A 23,795-nucleotide genomic window follows, 5' to 3' on the forward strand; every position below is an offset into this window, starting at 1 on the left:
ATTTTCAATTATTCCCAATTATCTCCCCTTAAATGAGGGCGTGGCCCTTCATTTAAAAAAAAACTTGAATAGCCTTTATTCAAGGATGCATTGTGGCAGGTTTGGTTGGAATTAGCCCAGCGGTTCTTGAGAAGAAGTCGAAAAGGTAAAAGGTTTACAGACGGACAGACAGACAGACGGACGCCGGACAAAATGTTATCAGAAAAGCTCACTTGAGCCTTCGGATCAGGTGAGCTATAATGGAATCAGAGAGAAACTTCCGTCTTATCACTGCAAGAAGAAGTCAGATCTTCGAACATATCTACCGGTATACACACATGCATGTTTTCTATCAGACCAAAAGTTCTGATTTTGCGCGAACTCACACTAAAAACGTATAAGGACCACCAATGACAGGTTTAAACTGTTAAAATGGCAGTAAGGAATGTGTGACGAAAGTCCCAATACCAGTCTCAAAAATATTCTTCTTGTGTCTGACAAAATCGCAAATCATTGACACGGGGCACCATTTAACGACCGATTAAACATGGTGCCCCGTGTCAAGGATGACAACCCACTATTGGAGTTCGCAAAAGATAGGCTCATTGGTGACCGCCAAATAAAACAAACACTTTCAAATACCGATTATATAAACTAATAGTCCGCCGAAACATTCCTGAAAAATTGCCGACTCGACGTTAAACAATATACAATCAATCTGACAAAATTGCTACTAATAAGCTATGTATGGAATGTGCATCTTTAATTTTCTTTTCATTTGATCGCATTCTACCCTTGCATACAAGGCTTTTAATACGAGTTGTGTCACCTTGTTCGTTAACTTTTACACTGCATATTATTGCAGCCCAGTTGCCCGTTTCATCAAAAGTCGTAAAGTTAAGCCTTAACTTAGGTGTACTTTCGGGACTTACGCCAAACTTTAGTCGGGCGTAACTTGCGTTTCACCAAGCGGCGTAAGTCCAGTCGTAAACGATATGCTTAGTCCCAGGACTAAGTCCTTGACAACGGTGCATTGCGCAGGCGCGTAAACATAAACATTGTCCACTGCGTACAAACATGTATTATATTTGTAGTATGCATATACTTGAAAGCACAGAATAACACAAATTCTAGATTGATGAATCTATATTACTGATTTAAAAATGCATGGATTTATAGATGTGTTTTTTAATACAACATTTCAATTATAAAAGTCTTATAAATTGAAAGGAAGAAAAAGACCGTAGTACATGTATTTCAGAATTAAGCTAAACTGTTTATTTTGGAATTTTAATTACAGACCCCCCCCCCCCTTCCCTAAATTAATACAGGTTAATGATTTTGCCATTGATAATCAATTTCATGATTCGATAAATACTGATTCAACTAATAAATACTAATAGTTAAGTTTGATACAGAATAAGATTTTAAAACTTAATTTTTTTATAAAAATGTTTAGAAATGTATACTTGCAAGCAAACATAATGTATAAAAATGCAAACAGTTTACATATGTACACATTTTGAGTCAGGAAATAATATTTACACGTTTACTACTAAAGTACATGTAAGAGAATCCTCTTTAAGTCTATTATAACATGTATAATTTCGTCAATTTAATTGATTCATTATAATATTGTTATTGTTTATTAAAATGGCACAAATGTACATAAAATAATTTAGAAATAATAGACTCTAGGTGCATGCTGTCGTAGATTTTTTTTTGAATTTGAATTTAGTGTACCGTTTTACAAGTACGCAGAGAGAGAGAGAGAGAGAGAGAGAGAGAGAGAGAGAGAGAGAGAGAGAGAGAGATTCGGAAAAATTGACTACAAATTTGCATGTATTCGTAAAGAAATTCTCTGCTTGTTTGTTCTCAGTCTTTAAAATTAAATTACTGTAACTCTTTATTTTGTTTTTCATAAAAAATGAAGTTATGCGGGAAATCAAAAACATGTATATTTTCATCTTATATGTGTTTTATATGCGTTCAAATTATCTAAAACTATATAAGTTTTACTCATTTAGACGAAATCATGAAAAATAAAGATGCCCTTTGCATCAATCTTTGTCTGAGAAAAAAAAAATGTTTAGGAATAATTCATTTCTTGAACTTAACTGTGTAAAAATCTCCGTCTTATATCGATATAATAAAAGTAATAAATTAAATATTTTCACCATTTAAAAAATGTCTTTTTGTCTTTGAGACCTCCCTCCCCGACCTCGCAGGTTTCCGTCTTAGATTTGCTGGGCACTTGTTCCAGATACCTAGAAAACTAATAACTTGTACCTTCGCCCCAACTCTGTACATTAAATGTTCATTAAACTGCAAAATCGGGATGTTTTAGACCCGACCCCCTCTAGATCCACGCATGTGGACAAGGAAAATGGAATCTTCAAACATAATTGAAAAAAAAACCAATTGGTTTCAAGATGAGTTATATTTTTTTTTTCTTAAATGTAGAAAATTACAAGCTAGAGGATCACTGTGCTTTTGAAACCGATTTTTTTTAAAAATATATATTTGGGATTTTTTTTCAAAATATACATTTTTAATGGGTCTCCTTTTAGTGAATGAAACAGAATATATACCTAGAGGTATTGTGAGCAATGACCTCACTAAATGATACACTCCGCCTCCCATATGAATTTAATGGCAGTGTCCATGTTTTCGTATGGGAACCCCAAAGTATGTGTCGGATCAAAAAGTAAAATAAGGCACAATGACAATATGTATAATAATAATACTGTGAAAGTCTCATCAAATTTCATTCAAAAGTATGAGAGGAGATGCAGATAAAAAAAATGGGTATCCCAAAGCGTAACGGACGGACGGACGAGCATCCCAATTGCTATATACCCTCTCGCTTTGTAAGAGGGGATATAAATATAATAGTTCATGTATAGTCGGTTTACAATACCTTATACATACAATACAACAATAAATAGGTATTAATGCATTGTCGACATGAAATTCGTCAGAAATGGTGGTCGAAGAAATCTCTAAAAAGGCAATCTTTTCTTCTCATCAGAAATTTATTACAATATTAACAACGTTATTACTCCAAACTACGTCCCTAAGTGGTTATAGCAGCCCCCCCCCTTTCCATAGTATGTATAATTAAATAATGCATTGTTTTTATTTTCAAGACTCCTTAGAACCGTACTTTTTCTTTAGAACTCGCTAACTTATTTCAAAATCAGTAAAATTGCTTTATTTTAACTTTACGTCCGAACTTACGCCTACCCAGAGTAGACGTAAACTTTTGGCCTTAATTTAGTCAGGCGTAACGATGCGCTCTTTAATGAAACGCAACTCTTCGTGCTGGTCCTGAATTTACGCTGGCGTAGCGCTACGACTGGGCGTACGACCTTTGATGAAACGGGCCCCTGAGGACCGGGCTGTTCTATACATATAAGTTTAAGTGTTGGTATATGGGAATTGACGTGGGAGTAGTTAATGTATATAAACACATTGACAGGCAAAATATGCATAACTTCAATTATAAGTACCCGAGGAACTTTTGACTCCTGCCCGGTTATTTTAGAACACTCAATATTACGGGAAACTCTTAAATATAATGAGATAAATTAATATACGTTAAAACTTTAATTAAGCTTCATACGATATTAATATATGTAATAAAAAAAATTAAAGTAGAAATCATTTCAAATATCAGCTACCTGTAAGATTTGATTTTATAATTTATTCTTGTTTGTATTTTTAAAAATAAGGAACCTACGTTGGAAGTGTACATCTACGAAGTGAAAAAATTGGAAGCATATGGTTTTCAAACGGCACGGGAAGTAAATGTGTTTGCAGTTTTTCTAACAATACTTTAATTCAAAACGTAACCTACTACGGGATGCATATACCTGATATTCAGAGTTTATTTGATACCGGATGTAATATAGTAAAAAATGGGACATTGGAGAAAATTGGATATAATTGTTCACTCAATATAACAGATCAAAAACATACACAAGGTAAGCAAGTCTGCTTGTGTGTTATCAACACTCAAAACGTTAATCGAAATTCCAAGTTATTAATTTTTTCTTTCTCTTTCATGTGAGGTATTTTATGTCTGTTCATAGTCAAATGTACAATGCTTTTCTCCTATGATTTTAGATGTCAAATGTATAACAATGCTTTTCTCCTCTGATTTTTAGATGCCAACTGTTCAAACATTGCTGTCAGCTCGTCTCCACCGCCTACTACTGTTATAAGTCTTACAACACGATTAAAAACAAGACCCCAATCAACTGTTACGTCTTTCACGCCATTAGCTATTGTTACAGAAGCCATGACGTCATCTAGTCCTGTTTCTCCGGTCCGGTACTCAGGCTCTACTGGACACTCTACAGAGTCTGTACACGGTACTGGGATAGGGACTGCAACTCGTATACCAGGATCCAAGTCGCACGTGTCGTCACTCTCTCTAATAACTAAGGAATCTCATAGTCTTACAGTTGTTACAACTGATCCAACTCAACACAGCAGTCCCTATGGTTTAACATCTCGAGAAGTGTCGTCTTCGCTAGAGAATGTCAATCCCTCAACAAGTCTGAATACTGGTCAGCATTTAGAGACCACGACTGTCAAGAAAACAGAGACAAACTCGGCCCTTACATGTAGGTATTCCGTAAACAGGTATGTTATCCATGAATGTGCATGTTAAACATTTAGTAACACTTAGCATATGCAACAACAACCTATTGTGTCAACGCACGTTTAAATTGAAAAAAATTTTCAAAGTGCGTTAAAATTGGGACAAAATCAACGCACTTTGAAAAAAAATTTCAAAGTGCGTTAAATTTGTGACTAACTCAACGCACTTTGATTTTTTTTTTCAAAGTGCGTTAAAGGTGTACATAAACATTTAGAGAAGAGAAGAAGACGGGTAGAAGATCCCTTAGTCCAAATCTTTATCTTTCCAATACATAGGCATCGGTAACAAACGGGGGAGGGAAGTAATTAACCCAAAAATGGTAAGCCGGATTTTCAATGCTTATAAGTTATTAAATTACGATGTATATATCTTTCCAAAATAAACTGGGGGGGGGGGCTTAGCCCCCCCCCCCCCTCCCCTTGCTCTTTGCCTGGATCCTATGCCTATGCTATACCCAAAACATGTATATATCTGATTGCGCCCATGACAAAAGGGTCCTTATGGCATTCTTGCTAAAACAGAGAAATAACGTCATAAAGATGTGACGTTGCAGACTGACGGTGAACTTCGACGCAGATTTTTTTTTTAACCACGTGTTTTGACGTTTGACGCATCCAGAGTTTTTATCGCTGTTTCCAACATGTGGAATTTATTTTCATTTATAAATTAATTTAATCAATATCTGAATCTCCTAATCCACTGATTTTAATAGATATAAATAAAAACATTTAGAACTGGTTTCTTAACAAACATTATTAAATACGTCTCTATAATACCAATAGTTTTCCTACATGCGTAATTAAATGTATAGAAGCTGTAGACAAGGTGTTTTCTGATAGCATATTGAACCTTTATACTCTAGATAAATTTTATTTACATATTTATACCATTTTTAGAATACATCTTAGACATGGTATATCGTAAAAAATATTGCAAAGGAAAATTGTCTTCCTACTTCTTTGAGATCCGCTCCACCACTCTCAAATATAGGGGGCCTAGTTATACATCGCGATCGTGTCGATCACATGTAAACATTGATTCATCGGTGCATACTGCTTAAACTGTTGTTAAATTGTTTGTACAATTGTTGAAACTAAACATACGTCTTCCACGATTTTTACAAATCTAGCAAGAATGTGTGAGAACGATAGTCAAGATTATTAATTTTTGTATTTTCTAAAAATAAAAATAGGAAAGATAACTCTGATGTCAACAATCGATGTAACAGGGGTACCAGACAGGGACATTCATTCTTCTTCACATTGCAGTACTTTTACATGTTCGCATGAATTTTCTCCCGGATTATAAAAGAGATATCTTAAGACCAAATAAAAAAAAACTTTTAATCGTCATCATAACTATGAATTTTTAAATAAAAAAATATTCTTGTACTTTGGGAATAAGGTTGATGTAGAAAAAGAAAAAAACAAAGAAGAAAAAAAAGGAAACTGCAAAATTGAACAGACTTTAATTTTTTTTCAAATCTCTTATCTATAGCTTTTTTTTTTTGGCATGAAATAATTTCATGACGAATTTCATTTTTTAAAAAATAATAAACATGTAAAGCGTCTACCCTATAATCAAGATTAAATAAATTAAAATTTAAAAATGTTGTTTTGTCTTATATTCTTGTTGCACAAAGACACTTCAATTTAGAGAAATTAAAACAAGCAAAAAACATCCGAATGAAAAAAAAAAGTTCTTAATGTTCTAACTTTAATAGAGCTGGTGAAGTAAATCTGAGAGAGAGAGAGAGAGAGAGAGAGAGAGAGAGAGAGAGAGAGAGAGGATGCAGGGTAGATAAAAATACTTATTTTGAATCTATTTATCTAATATTGAGAAATGTGAAACTCTATTGAAAAAGATGAGTTTTCAAAACAAATGAAATAATAAATGAAAGAAAATATCATTTTTGTTCTCTAAACTATATATACATGTATAGCTATTTATTTTCAAGATCTCCAAGTTTAATATACATGTAACTCTTTGGTACTTACGTGTTGTTGTTTTTTTCATACGGAGTTCAAATGTTTTAAGCATTATCTGCAAATTAATTCTTTAAGCCATGCCGAACTTTGTCTTTCATAAAAGCTCGATCAGCATTGAATGTCTCTTAACAGATCAATTATCATGCTAAAAACTCAATCATCACTGAACTTATAATCTCATTGCTGTTATCAGTGTGGAATAATATACATGTATTGTTTAACCTGCCATCAAATTATGTATAAACATTATTAAATATGCTCAAAAATTATTTATTTGTTTTGGTTGATAAAAAAATCTTTATAAGTTCAGGGTCGGGTTTTATTTCTACATGTAAATGCTAACAGAAAATAAAATTCAATGCTGAAAATACATGACATAAAACCGCAACAATATGCTTGCATTTGTTTTATTTTGGCTGCAGTGCAGGGGATGTGGGTGGGGTGTCCTTATATATTTCCGTAACATGTATAGGCTTTACAAGGCTTAGCATATCCAAGCTTCTGGCACCAGGCACGTAGCATTGTTTTTGAAATTGGGGGGCCAGCCAGAGAAATTTTTTTTTTACTTCCCTGAAAAAGTTGACAAGCAAAAAAAAGGTTAATGTTGCACATAGTCGAAAATCCTATTTCGTGGGGAGGGGGGTGGGTGGGTTTAGAGGCCAACTTTTTTCAGTACCAATTTTTATACTACATTTTCCGTACATCAGTAATAGTGGGGGGGGGGGGGGGGGCAACCAGACTTTCAGTTATCAATTCCTATAGTATAAGTAAGGTTGGGGATAAAAGTGAAGGGCAGGCCCCCCTGCGCCCCCCCCCCCCAGTTGCTACGTCCCTGGGCACGGGACCAGAATGGAATTCATACTCTTTAAAACTCACTTTATAGAATAAAATTAGAAAACAACATTAGATTGAAGGGGATTTTTTTTAAATTAGGTCATAAATAATATGATGATTTTCCAAGATGTTTATATCCCTACAAAAATCTGACATTTCAAAACTCAGCCAGTTCACAGGCAATTGTCAGGAAATATATTATACAAAACAGTCATATTCAACTGACTGTATATTTAGGCATAAACAATTACATGTTATTAATCTTTAATCCACCCCTACCCCCAACAAAAGCTATCCATATAAACCGTAAATGGCATCTTTAATTTAATTCTATGGGTGTGCTTCTAAAACCATCCATTTCATAAAATAAAACCAGATTTTTTTTAATTTTAAGGTATCATTATATACATGATTAACAATACTGAATTCATAGAAATTCAGTTCCAGGCTCATAGTGTTTATGATCGCTGTGCGATTTTGAAAATGGTAATGCTCAGAATTAAAGGTACCAATATAAAATGAAGAATAATAGGCAGCAGTATTTCAAACCTAAATAAAAAAAGTGAATCTGCAAGTTGTAGGGTTAATGGTACTGGGTGCCCCCCCCCCCCTTCACCAACTTACACATAATCCTACAAATGTTAATACTGGGTTTATCTATTGTGTAAATGATTGCGGATTATAACTCATTCATTTGTTTGTAAAATTTCCACTTTTTGATTAGTTAGTATTAAAATATTTTTACTACTAGGCTGAAAAATATTTCGTGTATCCTTTATATTTTCACAAAAGCAGTGTCATTATTGACCCAATGCAGACAGACAACCGTATCGATGCAGTGAATCAAGCAAATTTCCTTTTTATTTAATGTCTATTGTGTATCGTAATTACATGTTACATGTACCACACTTCACAATTTTTCTGTCTTTATATAAAATTTAGAAAGAAAGAACAATCAAATAAATTTTCACTTCGCAGTAGCATTTAGGTAGCGTAATGTTGTAATTTAAAAAAAATTAATTTTCACATATATTGTGACTAAAGATATATCCTTTTTGCTGAAATCTTGACCTATCGAGAGCAATGTTTAAATCAAAATAATTTTCAAATGAATTCTACAGGCTTCTCAAATGACTCTTGCATGGATTACCAGTAAATATTTTGTTTGAGAAAATAATTGTTTCAAAAAACAAAATGAATGGATGTTGCCCGCTGTTCAGGTTTCCCCCTGGTGTCATAAGAAAAGTGAAATGTAAAACAAACACTCACTCATAATACTATACACCACTGATGAATCCATAATATATATAAACTATTAAATAATTATTATTAATTAAAAGAGACAATGAGATAAAAATAATGTGCATGGAAAAATATCAAATATTATACATCTATTAATCACCATAGTTAAATTACAGAAGAAAATCATTTAACGTTCACTCTGAAAACGTTTGACGTTGTTGAAAAACATGACGTCATTATTAACCTGTTAAAGTATATTTGATAAAAATGAAGAAAAAACCTACTTAGAGTAGACGTAGGACCATAAAAATTCATATTTGACAACTTTTAACCTTACTCTATCAGAATCCGTGATAAACTCAAAATGCATAAAAATTGCCATAAGGACCCTTTTCACATGGGCGCAATCATCTGTATTTACATAACTAGTATGACGTTGAAAACTTTCTATAATTTATAACATTTATCAAAACCTCATATATACAGTATATTTCAAACGTCAATATCTCAGGTCCTGAAGTGACCTTATAAAAAATGTTATCCAACCAGGGTCATTTATTTATCATACCGATTATTTGTAAGAATATTGATGAAGCTTTACATTTTTTTCAAACTGCGTTAATATGTTCGATATAAACACACTTTGAAAAGAAATTTAATTTTTTCAATGTGTATTAGCTCGGTCCCAAATTTAACGCACTTTGAAGTTATTTTTCAAAGTGCGTTGTAACAAACCTACAAGTCAAACAACATTAGAAATCAGTTTCTCAGCTTACCAAAACTGTAGCAAAGAGAACGTCTTATACTGTTTAATAATACAGTTACTCCCTTTTCTTATTCTATATTCCTACGGATTGAAAATATGTTTATTAAAATCATAATCATTTCAGTATAATTTGTATGTGCTTAATAATTGTAAATAGTAAGAAAAAAAAACAAACCCACAAATTAAAGGCTGGAGAATAGAAAATACGAATATTAAAGCAGTTTTAATAAATTTTGTCGACACCTAGAACTTTAGCAAGACTTGAAAAGTTGCATGAACAAGGAACGAATTTTATATGCACAGTTTATTTTGAAGAAAAAGAAAACACGAATATACATTAATATTTTGTAAAATATATTTCTTAGAGCGACTGTTGTAGAAATGCTATGAGGAAGGACATTTTACTCTGTATTATAATTTTTAGAGTCTCCGAATTGTTTCTCTTTGTTCTATACAGTAAACGCGTTTTAGAAAGTAATACAAAGTGCCTCGGACAGACGATTTTGCTTCGTTATAAGCTTAATTCGTTACAATCGTTAAGTTTATACTAGACCAACCTTCGAGAGACTGGAAAATTGGCGATAACGGTTTTCTTAAGGTTGTCCAATTGACATACTCTCACACAGTGTCCATCGTCTGCTGATAGGGTTGACTCAACTCAAAACAGCCTCTCAAAACGACTCTACCTAAAACAGCCTCTCAAAACGACTCTAGCCGAAACAGCTTCTCAAAACGACTCTACCAGAAACAGCCTCTCAAAACGACTCAACTCAAAACAGCCTCTCAAAACGACTCTACCCAAAACAGCCTCTCGAAATGACTCTACCCAAAACAGTCTCTCAAAACGACTCTACCTAAAACAGCCTCTCGAAACGACTCTACCCAAAACAGCCTCTCAAAACGACTCTACCTAAAACAGCCTCTCAAAACGACTCTTCCCAAAACAGCCTCTTAAAACGATCGCAAAAATAACCAGTCTCGTCTCCCTTAGAACTCCATAAAGAGACGCCCCAGAATACCAGATGTCTTTTAGCTTTACTGGTCAGAGAACAGAAGAGCTTTTGCGATAGTAATGCGCCTGGTGTCCGTCCGTCTGTCTGTCTGACATCAATATAATTTGGCACACATGTACAAGTAGACAACAGTTAGATATCGGTTTTTGATTTCAATGGACGGTGTTGCTGCGGTTACTAAAAATAGAAATTTCTGTGAAATACTTAGAAAATGCTACTCCTCCTATAGTAGTGACTTGATTTCGATACAACTTGGCACACAAGTAGACAACACTAAGGTACCTAATTCTGTGTATCGGTTTTTGATTCCGATGAATGTTGTTGCTGTGGTTACTAAAAATAGAAATTTCTGTAAAATATTCTAAAAATGCTACTCCAAATTCAGTTTTAGTCTGATTATAATTATAATGTGGCTTGCAAGTAGACTACATTGAGATATATAATTGTCTTAATTTTTTTTTATTTTGATGAATGATGTATGGTAACTAAAATTGAAAATACTGTAATATTTTATAAAAAGCTACTCCTGCATTTGTAGTCTTATTGCTATATTTTGCCACAAAATGAGACTTAATCAAGGATCATTATTCTATTTATTGCTGTTGTAAAGTTTCAAGTCCCAATTGCTACTTTTCTCTTTTCTTCTTATAAGTAAAAATCAGTAGAGCTTCAGTCTCGACAGAGACTTCTGGTTTGGTCTTGTTTAAAATTTTTCTTGATCTTTCAGCAGTTTCCGTAGATTTCTCGAGAATATCGATTAGTTGCAAAATGTAAGCTAAAAAACCAAAAAACAATTTCGTCATCGAAAAGGTTTGGATATAAATCCTGGACTGAGCGCAATATAACCTAAATTTCTGAAATATTCAAGGAGAGCTGAGATTTGGAACAAAAAGAAGATATTTTTTTTATGAGTTCTGAAAACTTGGTATGTTCTTCTCAAAGGGTATTCATGGTCATATAAAACTATTGGCACTTTTCATGTGTTGCGTAACCCTTGCCTTGCCACCTGCGCTCTGTTTGTTCTCTCTATGTATAGTGTTTGTGGTTCAAAGTAACCACTCGGTTTTGTTTGTTTATGAAACATATATAGATAACGAACAGTATTCAAGATCAAAGGTCCATAAAACAATACAAAACAGGAGTAGAGCAAACATGGACCTCCAAAACATCAGAGGTGGGATCAGGTGCCATGGAGGAGTGAGCATCCCTTGCCTACCGGTCACACACCCCGCGTGTTCCTTGTCATGATCAGGAAATAACGTGAATATCCGTCGTCAATTCAGTGTATAAATAATGGACTAACAATTATATGTAGTATGAAAAACGCCAGCATTTGAATCAATGATAAAATGTATTTGCTGACAAGGTCATTGTATCGACCAGAACTTACGAAATGACTTCAAACGAGACTGCTAATATTCTTGTTTCATCAACTTGTTTTTAAAAAAATTATTTCGCTTTAGAAATTGTTCATACGTAGAGCATGCTCTTGCGTTTCGAATCAACTGAGATAAATAAACTCCGTATGCAGGTGATGAAGGTATAGATATTGCTGCATAAGTAAGGAAAGTTGACGATGGAAAAGTTAAAGTCATCACGTTTATCATAGAGCTTGGTTGTTAAATTACCATTAATTTTTTTTTAAGTAAAATATCCGAGTATGAAACAGATGGGTCAGAATCTGTTGTATCTGGTATCTAAGCTCCCTAGGATATATCGTATCAACATAGGAATGGAAATTTGCATTGTTAATTGACAGTACGATGTCGATTTATCTAAATATCGAGTTGAAGGCCACTGCAAGTGTTTTCTTCTTTTCACGCATAGGATTTTGCACAAATTCTGCTTCATACCGGTTAAGACAAAAATAGGTCTGTTAATAGCGGAGCGCAATTGGTACCCATGGGGATTCCTATAGATTGTCGGACGACCTGGTCTCCAAAAACCACATAGATGTTGTCAATCAGAAACTCAAACATCTGTCAAACTCAGAGTACTTGTGTGGAATCATCCTTAGGTAGTGTAGATTTAATTTTTTTCAAATCATGGCCCCGGGGGGTAGGGCGGGGCCACAATGGATGATCAAAGTTTAATATAGGAATACATAGGAAATTTTTTTTAAAAAATCTTCTTCTCCAGAATCACTGGGCCAGCGAAGATGAAACTAATGTGGAATCATCCTCAAGTAGCGAAAATTCAAGTTCGTTCAAATCATGACCCCCGAGAGTAGGGTGGGGCCACAATGGAGTATCAAAGTTTAACATAGTGAAACATAGGGAAAATCTTTAAAAGTCTTCTCGAAAACCACTGGGCCAGGAAAGATGAAACTCATATGGAAGCATCCTCAGGTAGTGCAGATTCAAGTTTGTTCAAATCATGACCCCCGGTGGTAGGGTGGGTCCACAATGGCTGATCAACGTGTTACATATGAATATTATAAAGCAAAAATTTTTAAAAATCTCCTTCTCAAGAACCACAGGGCCAAGAAAGGTGAAACTCATGTGGAAGCATCCTCAGGTAGTGTAGATTCTAATTTGTTCAAATTATAACCTCCAGGGATAGGGTGGGACCACAGTGGGGGATCCAAGTTTTACATAGGACTAGATAGGGAAATCTTTTAAAATCTTCTTCTCAAGTACTTCAAAGCCATGATTAGTGATATTTATATGGAGTCATCATCAGGTATTGTAGATTTTAGTTTGTTCAAATCATAACCTCCAGGGATAGAGGGGATCCAAGTTTTACATTAAAATATATTTTAAAAAATATTCTTCTCAAGAATAGCAAAGCCATGATTAGTGATACTAGTATTTATATGGAAACATTTTCAGGTTGTGTAGAATTAAGTTTTTTTTTCAAATAATCACCCCCAAGGGTAAGTTGGGACCACAATGGTGGATCAAAGTTTTACACAGAAAAAGTAAAAGGGAAAAATCCCAAGAACAGAAAAGCTATTTAGTCATATTGACATGTAAGTATCCTCATGTACTGAATATTTAAATTTGCTCAAATCATGGCCCTTTGGGGTAGGGAGGGAAACAATGGGGAATCAAATTCAAATTATTACGAAGTAATAATATAGGAAGAAAATGTTTTAAATTTTTCTTTTATCAAGAATAGCAAAGTCATATACTGTATTAATATGAAGGCATTCTCATAAGGCATAAACTTTTCAGTTCTTATCTGATTTGTGCTTTTCCTAGGCGATTTGCTCAGGTGAGCGATGTGGCCCCTGGGCCTCTTGTTAATTGATTGTTTGTTTCCACCGATTAGACCAGATTCAGTGGGAGCTTGCTTATAACATTTGCATACATGTTTGAATAATAGGTAGGTCAGTTATAAAAAAAAAAGTGTCCGTGTTTTAATTGAAATTTCTACAAAAAAGGAAAACAGAAATCAACTTTAGTTATGATCTTATTTTAAACTCAATAAATTCAATAAATTTGTTTAATGTGTTAGAAAACAGAACGTGTAATTCATCCTTATATTTGTTTTATTAGTTGGGATACATCTATAAAGCTTGCAATGTGGTTTTGAAATTGAAATCATTGTCAGCAACTATTAAAATAATCATTTTATTATCTTTTGAATTCATTGTATAAAGCACTATTGAAATCAATATTTCAATTACTTTTGAAATCTATAATTTCAATAATGATCACTATTGAAATCTTTATTACAAAACTGACTATGATTTTAATAGTGGTTCCAACCTATGTTTGGTATTGAAATGCACCTCAACTACTATTGAAATAATTATTTCAATAGTGGTCGTATTTCAATAGTAGTTGCAACCTATGTTTATTATTGAAATGCACTCTCAACCACTATTAAAATAAAATAAACAATTTTGATAGTATTTCAATAGTGGTTGCAAGTTGCAACCTACGTTTGTTATTGAAATGCACTGTTCCAACCACTATTGAAATAACGACCACTATTAAAATAATTATTTTAATAGTGGTTGAGACTGCATTTCAATAACAAACATAGTATGCAACCACTATTGAAATAATTATTTCAATAGTGGTTGAGAGTGCATTTCAATAACAAACATAGTATTCAACCACAATTGAAATACGACCACTATTGAAATTAAATACTAAAACTGATGAACAATTCGATTCATATGAACCTGAAGCACATTTGCAGCTCTGTTCTGCAGTATGTTGAATAATAAAGAGGGTGTGTGTGTGTGTGTATAGAGCATTTATTACAAATGCCAAATGAGATTACATATTTTACAATTTCAGAATGCAGCAGAAGGTGGCGCCCAACAAATATCCCACACCTTATACAAAAGAAAACTAGTACATACATGTATATTTTCTACAACAATAACAATAGAAACCTTATACAAAACAAAGTAGTACATGTATTCTCTACAATAACAATAGGTATGGCGGATTTAGGGGGTGGAAGGGGGTAAAATTTGTAAACCACATTAACTACTATTGAAATACGACCAATATTGAAATAATTATTTCAATAGTGGTTTGGAGTGCATTTCAATACCAAACAAAGGTTGTAACCACTATTGAAATAATGTTCACTTTTGAAATAAAGTTTTCAATAGTATTGAAATAATGATTTCAAAAGTGATTTGAATAATTATTTTGATAGTTGCTGATAATTAATACTAAAACCACATTGCAAGACTTATTGAAATAACTTAACTATTAAAAAACACAAGGATTAATGGTTCTTTATGTTCTCAAAATTTTTAATTCATTTATTGAGTTTACTATAAAAATTACGACTACTTGTGAATGATTATTTTAAAAGAAGTTGAAAATACGTTTTAAAACACTCTACCACCACATTTTAATCACTATTGAAATAACACCCACCGTTTCAATAAACCTAATACTAATTTCCCTAGAAATTTTGCTTTTAAGTGTCTTGACGAGTAGACATTGGCTTTACTATCCGTATTTGTAGTGTAGGTAATCCCATGAATATGAGCGGCAATTTAGTTCTATTCTAAATTCTTCTTATTAAAAATATCCAAATTTCCAACAGAAAGTTTGTACACAAAAGCATTCTTCCTCCGTTTCAATGTAGTCTAGATATTTTTATTTCTACATCTACATGTATTTATGATCCTTTCCTTTTAAAATCAATGACAAAAATGAAATTTATATAACAAATTATTTCAAATTTGCATATATTAATTGATTGCAATTGTATGTTGGTTTCCGCCGATTCTGCCAGATTCAGCAGGAGCTTATAACATTTGCATAAATGTTTGAATTAAAGGTAGATCAGTATAATAAAAAGTGTCTGTGTATTAATTGAAATTTGTACAAAAAGGGAAAACAAAACAACTTTAGGTATCATATTTTAAACTCAGTACATTAGCTTATTGTGTTAAAAACCGAATGTGTTATTCATCCTCATATTTGTTTTAATATTTGGGATACTTTAATAGAGCTTGTAATGTGGTTTTGGTATTGAAATCATTGTCAGCAACTGTTAATTATTTTAATATCTATTGGAATCATTGTTAAAGCACTGTTGAAATCAATATTTCAATCACTTTTGAAATTTATAACTTAATCACTATTGAAACATTTATTTCAAAAGTGAACATTATTTCAAAAGTGGTTGCAACCCATGTTTGGTATTGAAATCCAAACCATTATTGAAATAATTATTCCAATAGTGATCGTATTTCAATAGTGGTTGCAACCTATGTTTTGTATTGAAATGCACTCTCAACCACTATTGAAATACTTATATTTTAGGGAGAGGGCTAAAATAAGCTTTGCCTGCTGCCCAGTCCCATTTACTTATGTGAATAAAATTTTGTATAAATAAAAAAAAGAAATACTTATATATAGTACTTATTTCAATAGTGGTCGTATTTCAATAGTAGTTGAGTACTATGTTTGTTATTGAAATGCACTCTCAACCACTATTGAAATAATTATTTCAATAGTGGTCGTATTGCAATAGTGGTTGAATACTATTTTGTTTTATTGAAATACACTCTCAACCACTATTGAAATAATTATTTCAATAGTGGTCGTTATTTCAATAGTGGTTGCAACAATGCACTCTCAACCACTACTGAAATAATTATTTCAATAGTGGGCGTTATTTCAATAGTGGTTGCAACAATGCACTCTCAACCACTACTGAAATAATTATTTCAATAGTGGGCGTTATTTCAATAGTGGTCGCAACAATGCACTCTCAACCACTACTGAAATAATTATTTCAATAGTGGTTGTATGTCAGTAGTGATTGCAGCACACCGCCCCTTGCCAGTTGATGGCTAAATTTTATACCTATCCTAGGCTGACAAGGTCTTTGAGGAGACAGGGATCTTTTTCGTGCCATCATCTACTGCGACACGTGACATCAGTTTATACGGTCTCACTTGAAGAACCGGTTTCACAGTAGTATTCGAACCGTAAGAGCAAGCCCTCTAATTTTAACCACTGCGCCACTCGGGCAACTCTGTTTTAAGTCCAGAACAGTTAGAAGAAACTGATGATATTACAGGGGGGGGACTGGGGTTTTATTGTGTAAAAACTACAATAGCGAAACTCTTCATTTTTATACCATATATAACTAACATTAACTTCAGTGTACATATCAAGTTTGGGGAAAATCCACCGTCCAGGTATTTTTAAGGCACGGTCTCAAAATACAGGTACATTTACAATTTTGTTTAATTTCATCAATTAAGCGAAAAAAAGTTGCTTTAAAACAGTAAATACGCTTAATTTTATTGTGATGCGCGAAATATTGAACAATGAAAACAACAGTCGACCCCCTTAAAAAGATATCTCGTCACTGCTATAACTGCATTATTCATGTACACTGAATATAGAAGATTATTGTTGATTTTCTTTTTTTGTCGATTTTAATTTGACTCCGATTTATATTTGAAAACTTTTAAAAAATAAATTGACAAAGTATATTTATAAAAGGAACCCTCGCTCTATGATCGGAAGGCCTCGAACAGTTCAAGTCGATTTTTTTAAAAGTAACATGTTCCTTCAACAAACGCTCGGCACCTTGATGAAAGTTGCAGGTCCTTAAGATGAGACCTAAAAAAAACCGAGCCCCGTGTCACGAGAGTCTTTTGCACGAAAATGACCCCAGGCTGTCCCTAGTGCTGAGTAAAGATTTAAAGTCTCTCGTTAGTGTACGGTCATCTCAGTTCTCAAATGAGAAGTAAATCAACATATAATCAATTAATCAGATATCATATTTTACAGAGAAATAAAATATCGATTATGTTGACTGTTTCTCTATACAGAGACTACTAGTATCTCTTATTGAGTATAACAAATGTAACAAATTAGTAAATATGTCTTAACCAATATCTTAAAATGAATACAAAGTTCGCGTATTCATACAAACAGGGCATTTGAGGATTATATAAGATTTTTTTCTTTTATTTACAGTGGAAATAATCATTCCCCTTGTTGTGGCAGTTATCCTGCTCGCCTTCATTATACTCATCTTAGTATGCATAAGGTTAGTTCATCTGATTTAAAAAATTGTTTTGTAAATCTATTTGTACACATGCTTATTACTTTCTTAATTTCATTTAAATAGAAAACAGCGGGAAAAGAAGCGGATATTTAAGTATGAGGTATCCCCTACACCAAGTCTACGTCTACAGGAACCCTCTAATTCTGATAAAGAGGAGATTCTAAAATATAACAATGAGTTTCATGAGTACGGAACAAAACACAACATCTTGTATGAAGGTGACGATTATTGTGAGCATGGTATTTTTAATAAGGCCTTTATTGAGACCCATCCAGGCGCCAGCAAGAAAAAGGAGGACAGAGTGTATGCGCCCACAATGGAAGGCCATCCAGAAGAACTAGTTCTCGAAGAAGAGCCGGGCACCAGTACACAATATGTCCTTAGCAATGACAAAGAGAACATAATTCCTATTGAGTAATCAAAAATCTTTTAAGCCCATGAAAAAAGGGCTACAAGTATAAATGAAGGATAGAGTCCCATTGTTAATTAATTAAAATATCACCATGAATTACTGCTCACAGAATTTGCTCTCACCCGGGCTACCGATACAACATATGATTACCATCGCTTATATTAATACACGTGTACTTGTAACACATAATTATTGACATGCGCTTTGGAAACTTTGCTTCTCCTATTAAGGATATCCGATCCTCAGCCAGGAAGGATAACTCTAAAAATTAATATTTAATTTGAAATGCATCAAAAAATTCAAAATTAAGCTTGAAAATGAAATTTTTCCATGCAACAATTTTTATTTTATATTCATCTTTATAAGATTCAAGTCTTAAAAAAGGTCTTATAAAGGTTGACATTTGTACCCTATAAAGGGGAAAAAAATAACTAGAGCCGAGCTCGTTGCAAAGCAACGAGTAGGTCTTCCGTCCTGTTTGACCGGAAGTAACTTTCATTTGAAAAAAAAAAGGGTAATGAAGTCGAAAAATGGTTTAATCCTCCAAATCTATGTTCATTTTTGCAAAATCAAGCCATTTTTGGCAACTTCCGGCTTGACCGGAAGTACCGTCAACGGACGGAAAATAAAGATTTAAGTTTCCAGTGACATATGATATCCAAAAACCTGTCAAGAACAACAAAAATATGCAATTTTTGACTACTTCCGGTTTGACCGGAAGTGACGTCCCCGGACGTATTTTGACAACCTCATTAGATGAAGCTTGACATTTTGAACAACTTTGCTTAATTGACATATTATAAATTCTCAATACTTTTTGAGATATTAAACAAAAACTTTCAAGGGCCCTAGATCCCTAATTTTAGGGGCCAGCCCCTTTTTAATGATATCAAATGAAAGCGCTTGTAATTATGCACAACTTTTATTCAACATGTCTTAACAAAATATTTTTAGTTTTCAAGATAAAAAAGGAAAATATCTGTAAATTTTCGCTCTTTTAGGCGTTCTAATTTTTGACCCCTACATAGCGCCATTTTGAATGCAGAAATCGAAAAACAAAAACCGATGTGCACAACTTCAATCCTTCTGTTATCTAAAACAAGTAAAATTTCTGCTCCAGCTTTTGTGGTCTCTGAGTCTTTATCCGGAAACGAAAGCCTATGATTTTTCGTTTAAAGGGGAATAACTCAAAACCGGAAGTGACTTTTTGAAATTTTTGTCATTATTCTGATAGAGTTTATAAACGTCTATAATCTCTAAAAATTTGAGCGAAATCCGTTGAGAAATGAGTGAGATGTGAGGCCTCAAAGTTGGCGTCTAGGAAGTAGAAGAAAAAAAAAAGAATAATAATCTTTACCAACAGAATCAGTAGAAGGTCTTCCGTTGGAAACGGAAGACCTTAATAATACAGTTTTAGAGAAATAAGATTTTCTTGAATCCAGCCTTAGCTAACAATGCTTATTATCATGATATGAAATAAGAAGTGATTTGTGGTGTCTTGCAATGATAGCAAAAGCCTTTCACACTATGTATGAATGCCTGGATACCTATCGTTTTTTAAACTAAAATATATTTGTTGATCAATTTGCATTTGGAAAATCCATTGCTGATATTCCAATTCGATTTTTCTGCAAGATATTGGAAATTTGACAGTTTTCCCTATATAATATGATTAACTTCAATCTTTAACTTTAAAGAAATACTGTGGATAAATTTACATTAATTTCCGGATTCAGATAAATTTTTATGAGTATTTTTGAATACTAAAGTGCTAATTTTATAAACCTGAGGATCGGACTACCTTAAGAAACATGATATTATCATCTTTAGAGTTGGAATATGATATGGAAGCTAGTCACGTTATCTTTTGCATTTGCGTGTTGACATGTTGAAAAACCATATTTAGAGTTGTTAGCCATGATGCAAATCCGTAACGAATATGCATTTTAATAATATCAAAGCAAATCCTACTAGGGATACAGTAGAATTGATCACTTCATGCCATATATGTATCCCAGTGAGACTAAAAAAAAGATATTTTATATTTGTTTAAATACTCTATTCACGTTTCTGACAAAAATTATTCACTAATAAGACTTTGTTATGGAAATGCTTGATAGAGTTCATGTACGACGTGACGTCACATTCCAAAACACAGGCACCTGACGTTATGTGTGCATTGTTTTTATTTTTCTTCCAATAAAAGAAATACACTCCCTAACTATGGAAAGATGAGTAGGGAGTATATGTTTTTATTAAAAGAAAAGTCTCGTGACCAACATCATGTCTTTAAAAATTTAATATTTTCATTTGCCTTGTCTATTTGTTCGTTGATTTGAACACAAACATTATTTTCATATAATTTAATTCTGATTGTAACGCTGTATTTGATTGGATAAAAAATTTACTTCATATTGTATAAAATGGGTTGCCTACGTCACAATGACTTACGTCAAAAACGTATCAATCCGCTTGACGTTACATTCAAATTTTGTACAAATTGAAGTCATTTTATTAGAACAATCACCTTTTTTTCTTGCATCAAATGAATGAAAATTAAATTATAAGCAATGAATTTAATAGCTACCCATTTTATACGGTATAAACTGGGTTGGAACAGTTTACGCTTTTTTATAAACCGCTTCGCGGTTTATAAAGCGTAAACTGCCCCAACCCAGTTTATACCGTATAAAATAGGTAGCTATTAAATTCATTCCTTAAATGTAATCTTTATGTCCGCTTTTTTAAAGGTAAACATAAAACAACATTGAATCAATAAAATGAGTATTTCAAGCAGGTTAGCATCATGAATAAGAGTCAATTTATGCTCGTATTGTATATTACGCTTATAAAATAAAGGATCTTAAAATTTTACTTAAAAAATTTATATACTGTAATTTTTTCCTACAAATAAAATAATCATCCACTTTGTGTACTTTATGATGTACGTATACAGTATATAATGTTGTGTTATGATATAATTTTTAAGCCGTAGCCTGGCATAGTCATCACCGACTGTCTAATTATTCGACCTCAACATATTTTTTCTCGTTACATCTATTTTAATAGGACATGGACTGATAAAAGTCCTACATATTAATACAAACACATAAGAAAAAGAAATGCTATAATCATGTCACAAATATTTAAAATGAAAAAATCGTGAAATTAACTCTGCACAGGACATCTACACATGAAAAAAAAAATCATTACAAAAGTAAATTGATAATGAATCTACCGGGTATATCTCTCTTTCTTTCTCTCTCAGTGAATAGTACAACCTTAAGATACCGAAAAGTGAAAAATTTTGAATAATTTTAGTGAATTAAATCAGGGTGTTTCTAAAACGCGGAACTATATATCTTATACATGTTTAATCCCCAATTGTTAAATTCAAACAGTTTTAGTCATGTTCAGTATTTATTTCACGAAAATCTCTAACATAGCAGTGACTTAGAATCGAATTTGAAATATATACGTTAAACGACTGTTTATAGAAATTGCATCTGATCGATATAATTATGTGATTTTCAAATAGAAACATATAGATTAAGTTGTCAGAGATTAGAAATAAAGAAAAAAATAGGATTTTATTTAGTATTGAAAAGGGGGAGGGGTAATCCTGTCCATGAGCATCTGATCTGTGAAAAGATGGGGTTTAATGAATATTTCTAATTTCTATAGTAAAAAGGTTATGTCTCGAAAAAAAGCGGGGGGGGGGGGTATATGAACAATGGTAAGAGAAATAAAATGTAAAAAAATTCTTCAAGTTATGAATAGAGCAAACTTATCTGCCATAAACACCGCTAATGTAACACTCGTTGTTAATATTTTATACAAAATATAGTCGCTTCCTATTTATTGAAATTTTGCATAGATAAAGTTGGAAAACTTTTTTGTGGTAAATTGAATGTAGCAACTTTTCATTCAGTGAAGTTAATGTTTGTTTGTCTCTGGTGCATGTGTTTGTGTGTGTGTGTGGGAAGGGGGGGTGGGGGTTTGAATGATTCGTAAAACATTTGAGGTTGCTTTTCCGCTCATCGGAAAAGAAGTTTAAATTTTGGACGCAAAAGGGTAGGGGGGACCTTTAGCAACTTCTCATACTTTTCCGACCCCGAACTACCCTTACCCTTCAAGATTTCTGGATTCGCCACTGCTTGCATAATCTGAATGTCAAAACTAGGTATTTTTGTCTTTACAGGTATTTGTATATTCTAGAAGACTTTTTTTTCTTCTACATTTACCTATATAAAGAAAATATGTTTTTTCATGAAAGAGCTTTCTTAAACTCAGGATTAGAGTCTAGTTATTATGTTTTTTATAGACCATCGCATGAACACGTGCCTGTTCTGAGGGTGTGAATGATTCATGAATATGTTATAGTTTGCGATAAATTTTTATTAGATATGACTTTTATATCAAAAATACTGCTTTTATATCTAATTAATATCGAATCTGCGTATGTTCTTTGTTCTAAATAAATTTTCCGTTTCCCGTTCCGTTCTGCGTTTTAGCAACACCCGATTAAATCACGAGTGGAACTACACTGATCCCCTGAAATACCAGTGATAGGGTCAGGTCCTTAGGACAAGTAACCATCCCTGTTGCTCGGTGACCCCGCTGTGAGCACTATGTCTTGATAGAGTCCTAATTCAACATTTGTATAAAAGCAGTTCATGATGCAACATGTTAGAAACCAGAGTTTCCAAGGAACGCAATGTATCGTCTGCTTTGTATCTTCATTAAAGATGTAAATAAATCTAAGCGTGGTCAACTTCTTACTAGTCTGATAGTATAGTTCGTGCATTTTGTCCGAAAACAAAAAATGGCATCCGTGCATGGATAGTATAGAACAGAAATGAACATTATTTGACTGCACCTTACAGAATCTGTCAATCAAACAGAATAGAGAAGTTGCTAAAGGTCCGCCCCTCCCCTTTTGTGTCCAAAATACAAACTTCTCAGACTTTATTCAACCCCCCTTCCCACACACACACACACACACAAACACATGCACTAGAGACAAACAAACATTAACTTCACTGAATGAAAAGTTGCTACAGTCATTCAATTTACCACAAAAAAGTTTTCCAACTTTATCTATGCAAAATTTTAATAAATAGGAAGCGACTATATTTTGTATAAAATATTAACAACGAGTGGTATATTAGCGGTGTTTATGCCAGATAAGTTTGCTCTAATCATAACTTAAAGATTTTTTTTACATTTTATTTCTCTTACCATTGTTCATTTAACACCCCCCCCCCCCCCGCTTTTTTTACACTCGAAATTAGAAATGTTCATTGAAACCCCAATCAAACTCTCAAATGAATAATTAAATTGAAAATATTAGAAATCACCTTTTATCATTTTATCCTCT

General features: G+C 33.1%; 1 protein-coding gene across 1 annotated transcript in view; it reads left to right on the forward strand.

Annotated features, from left to right (window-relative positions):
• Nucleotides 1–18,421, forward strand: part of LOC134273435 (uncharacterized) — a 35,710-nt gene extending 17,289 nt beyond the window's left edge. Inside the window, exons 4-7 of the mRNA XM_062755628.1 lie at nucleotides 3,714–3,965; nucleotides 4,149–4,610; nucleotides 17,913–17,985; nucleotides 18,067–18,421. Coding sequence (XP_062611612.1) covers nucleotides 3,714–3,965; nucleotides 4,149–4,610; nucleotides 17,913–17,985; nucleotides 18,067–18,421 — 1,142 coding nt within the window. The remainder of the gene's footprint in view (nucleotides 1–3,713; nucleotides 3,966–4,148; nucleotides 4,611–17,912; nucleotides 17,986–18,066) is intronic.
• The last annotated feature ends 5,374 nt before the right edge of the window (nucleotides 18,422–23,795 follow it).

Source organism: Saccostrea cucullata, unplaced genomic scaffold, assembly GCF_032062105.1.
Source record: "Saccostrea cucullata isolate Sc308-1 unplaced genomic scaffold, CSIRO_AGI_Scuc_v1 ctg676, whole genome shotgun sequence".
Taxonomy (NCBI): domain Eukaryota; kingdom Metazoa; phylum Mollusca; class Bivalvia; order Ostreida; family Ostreidae; genus Saccostrea; species Saccostrea cuccullata.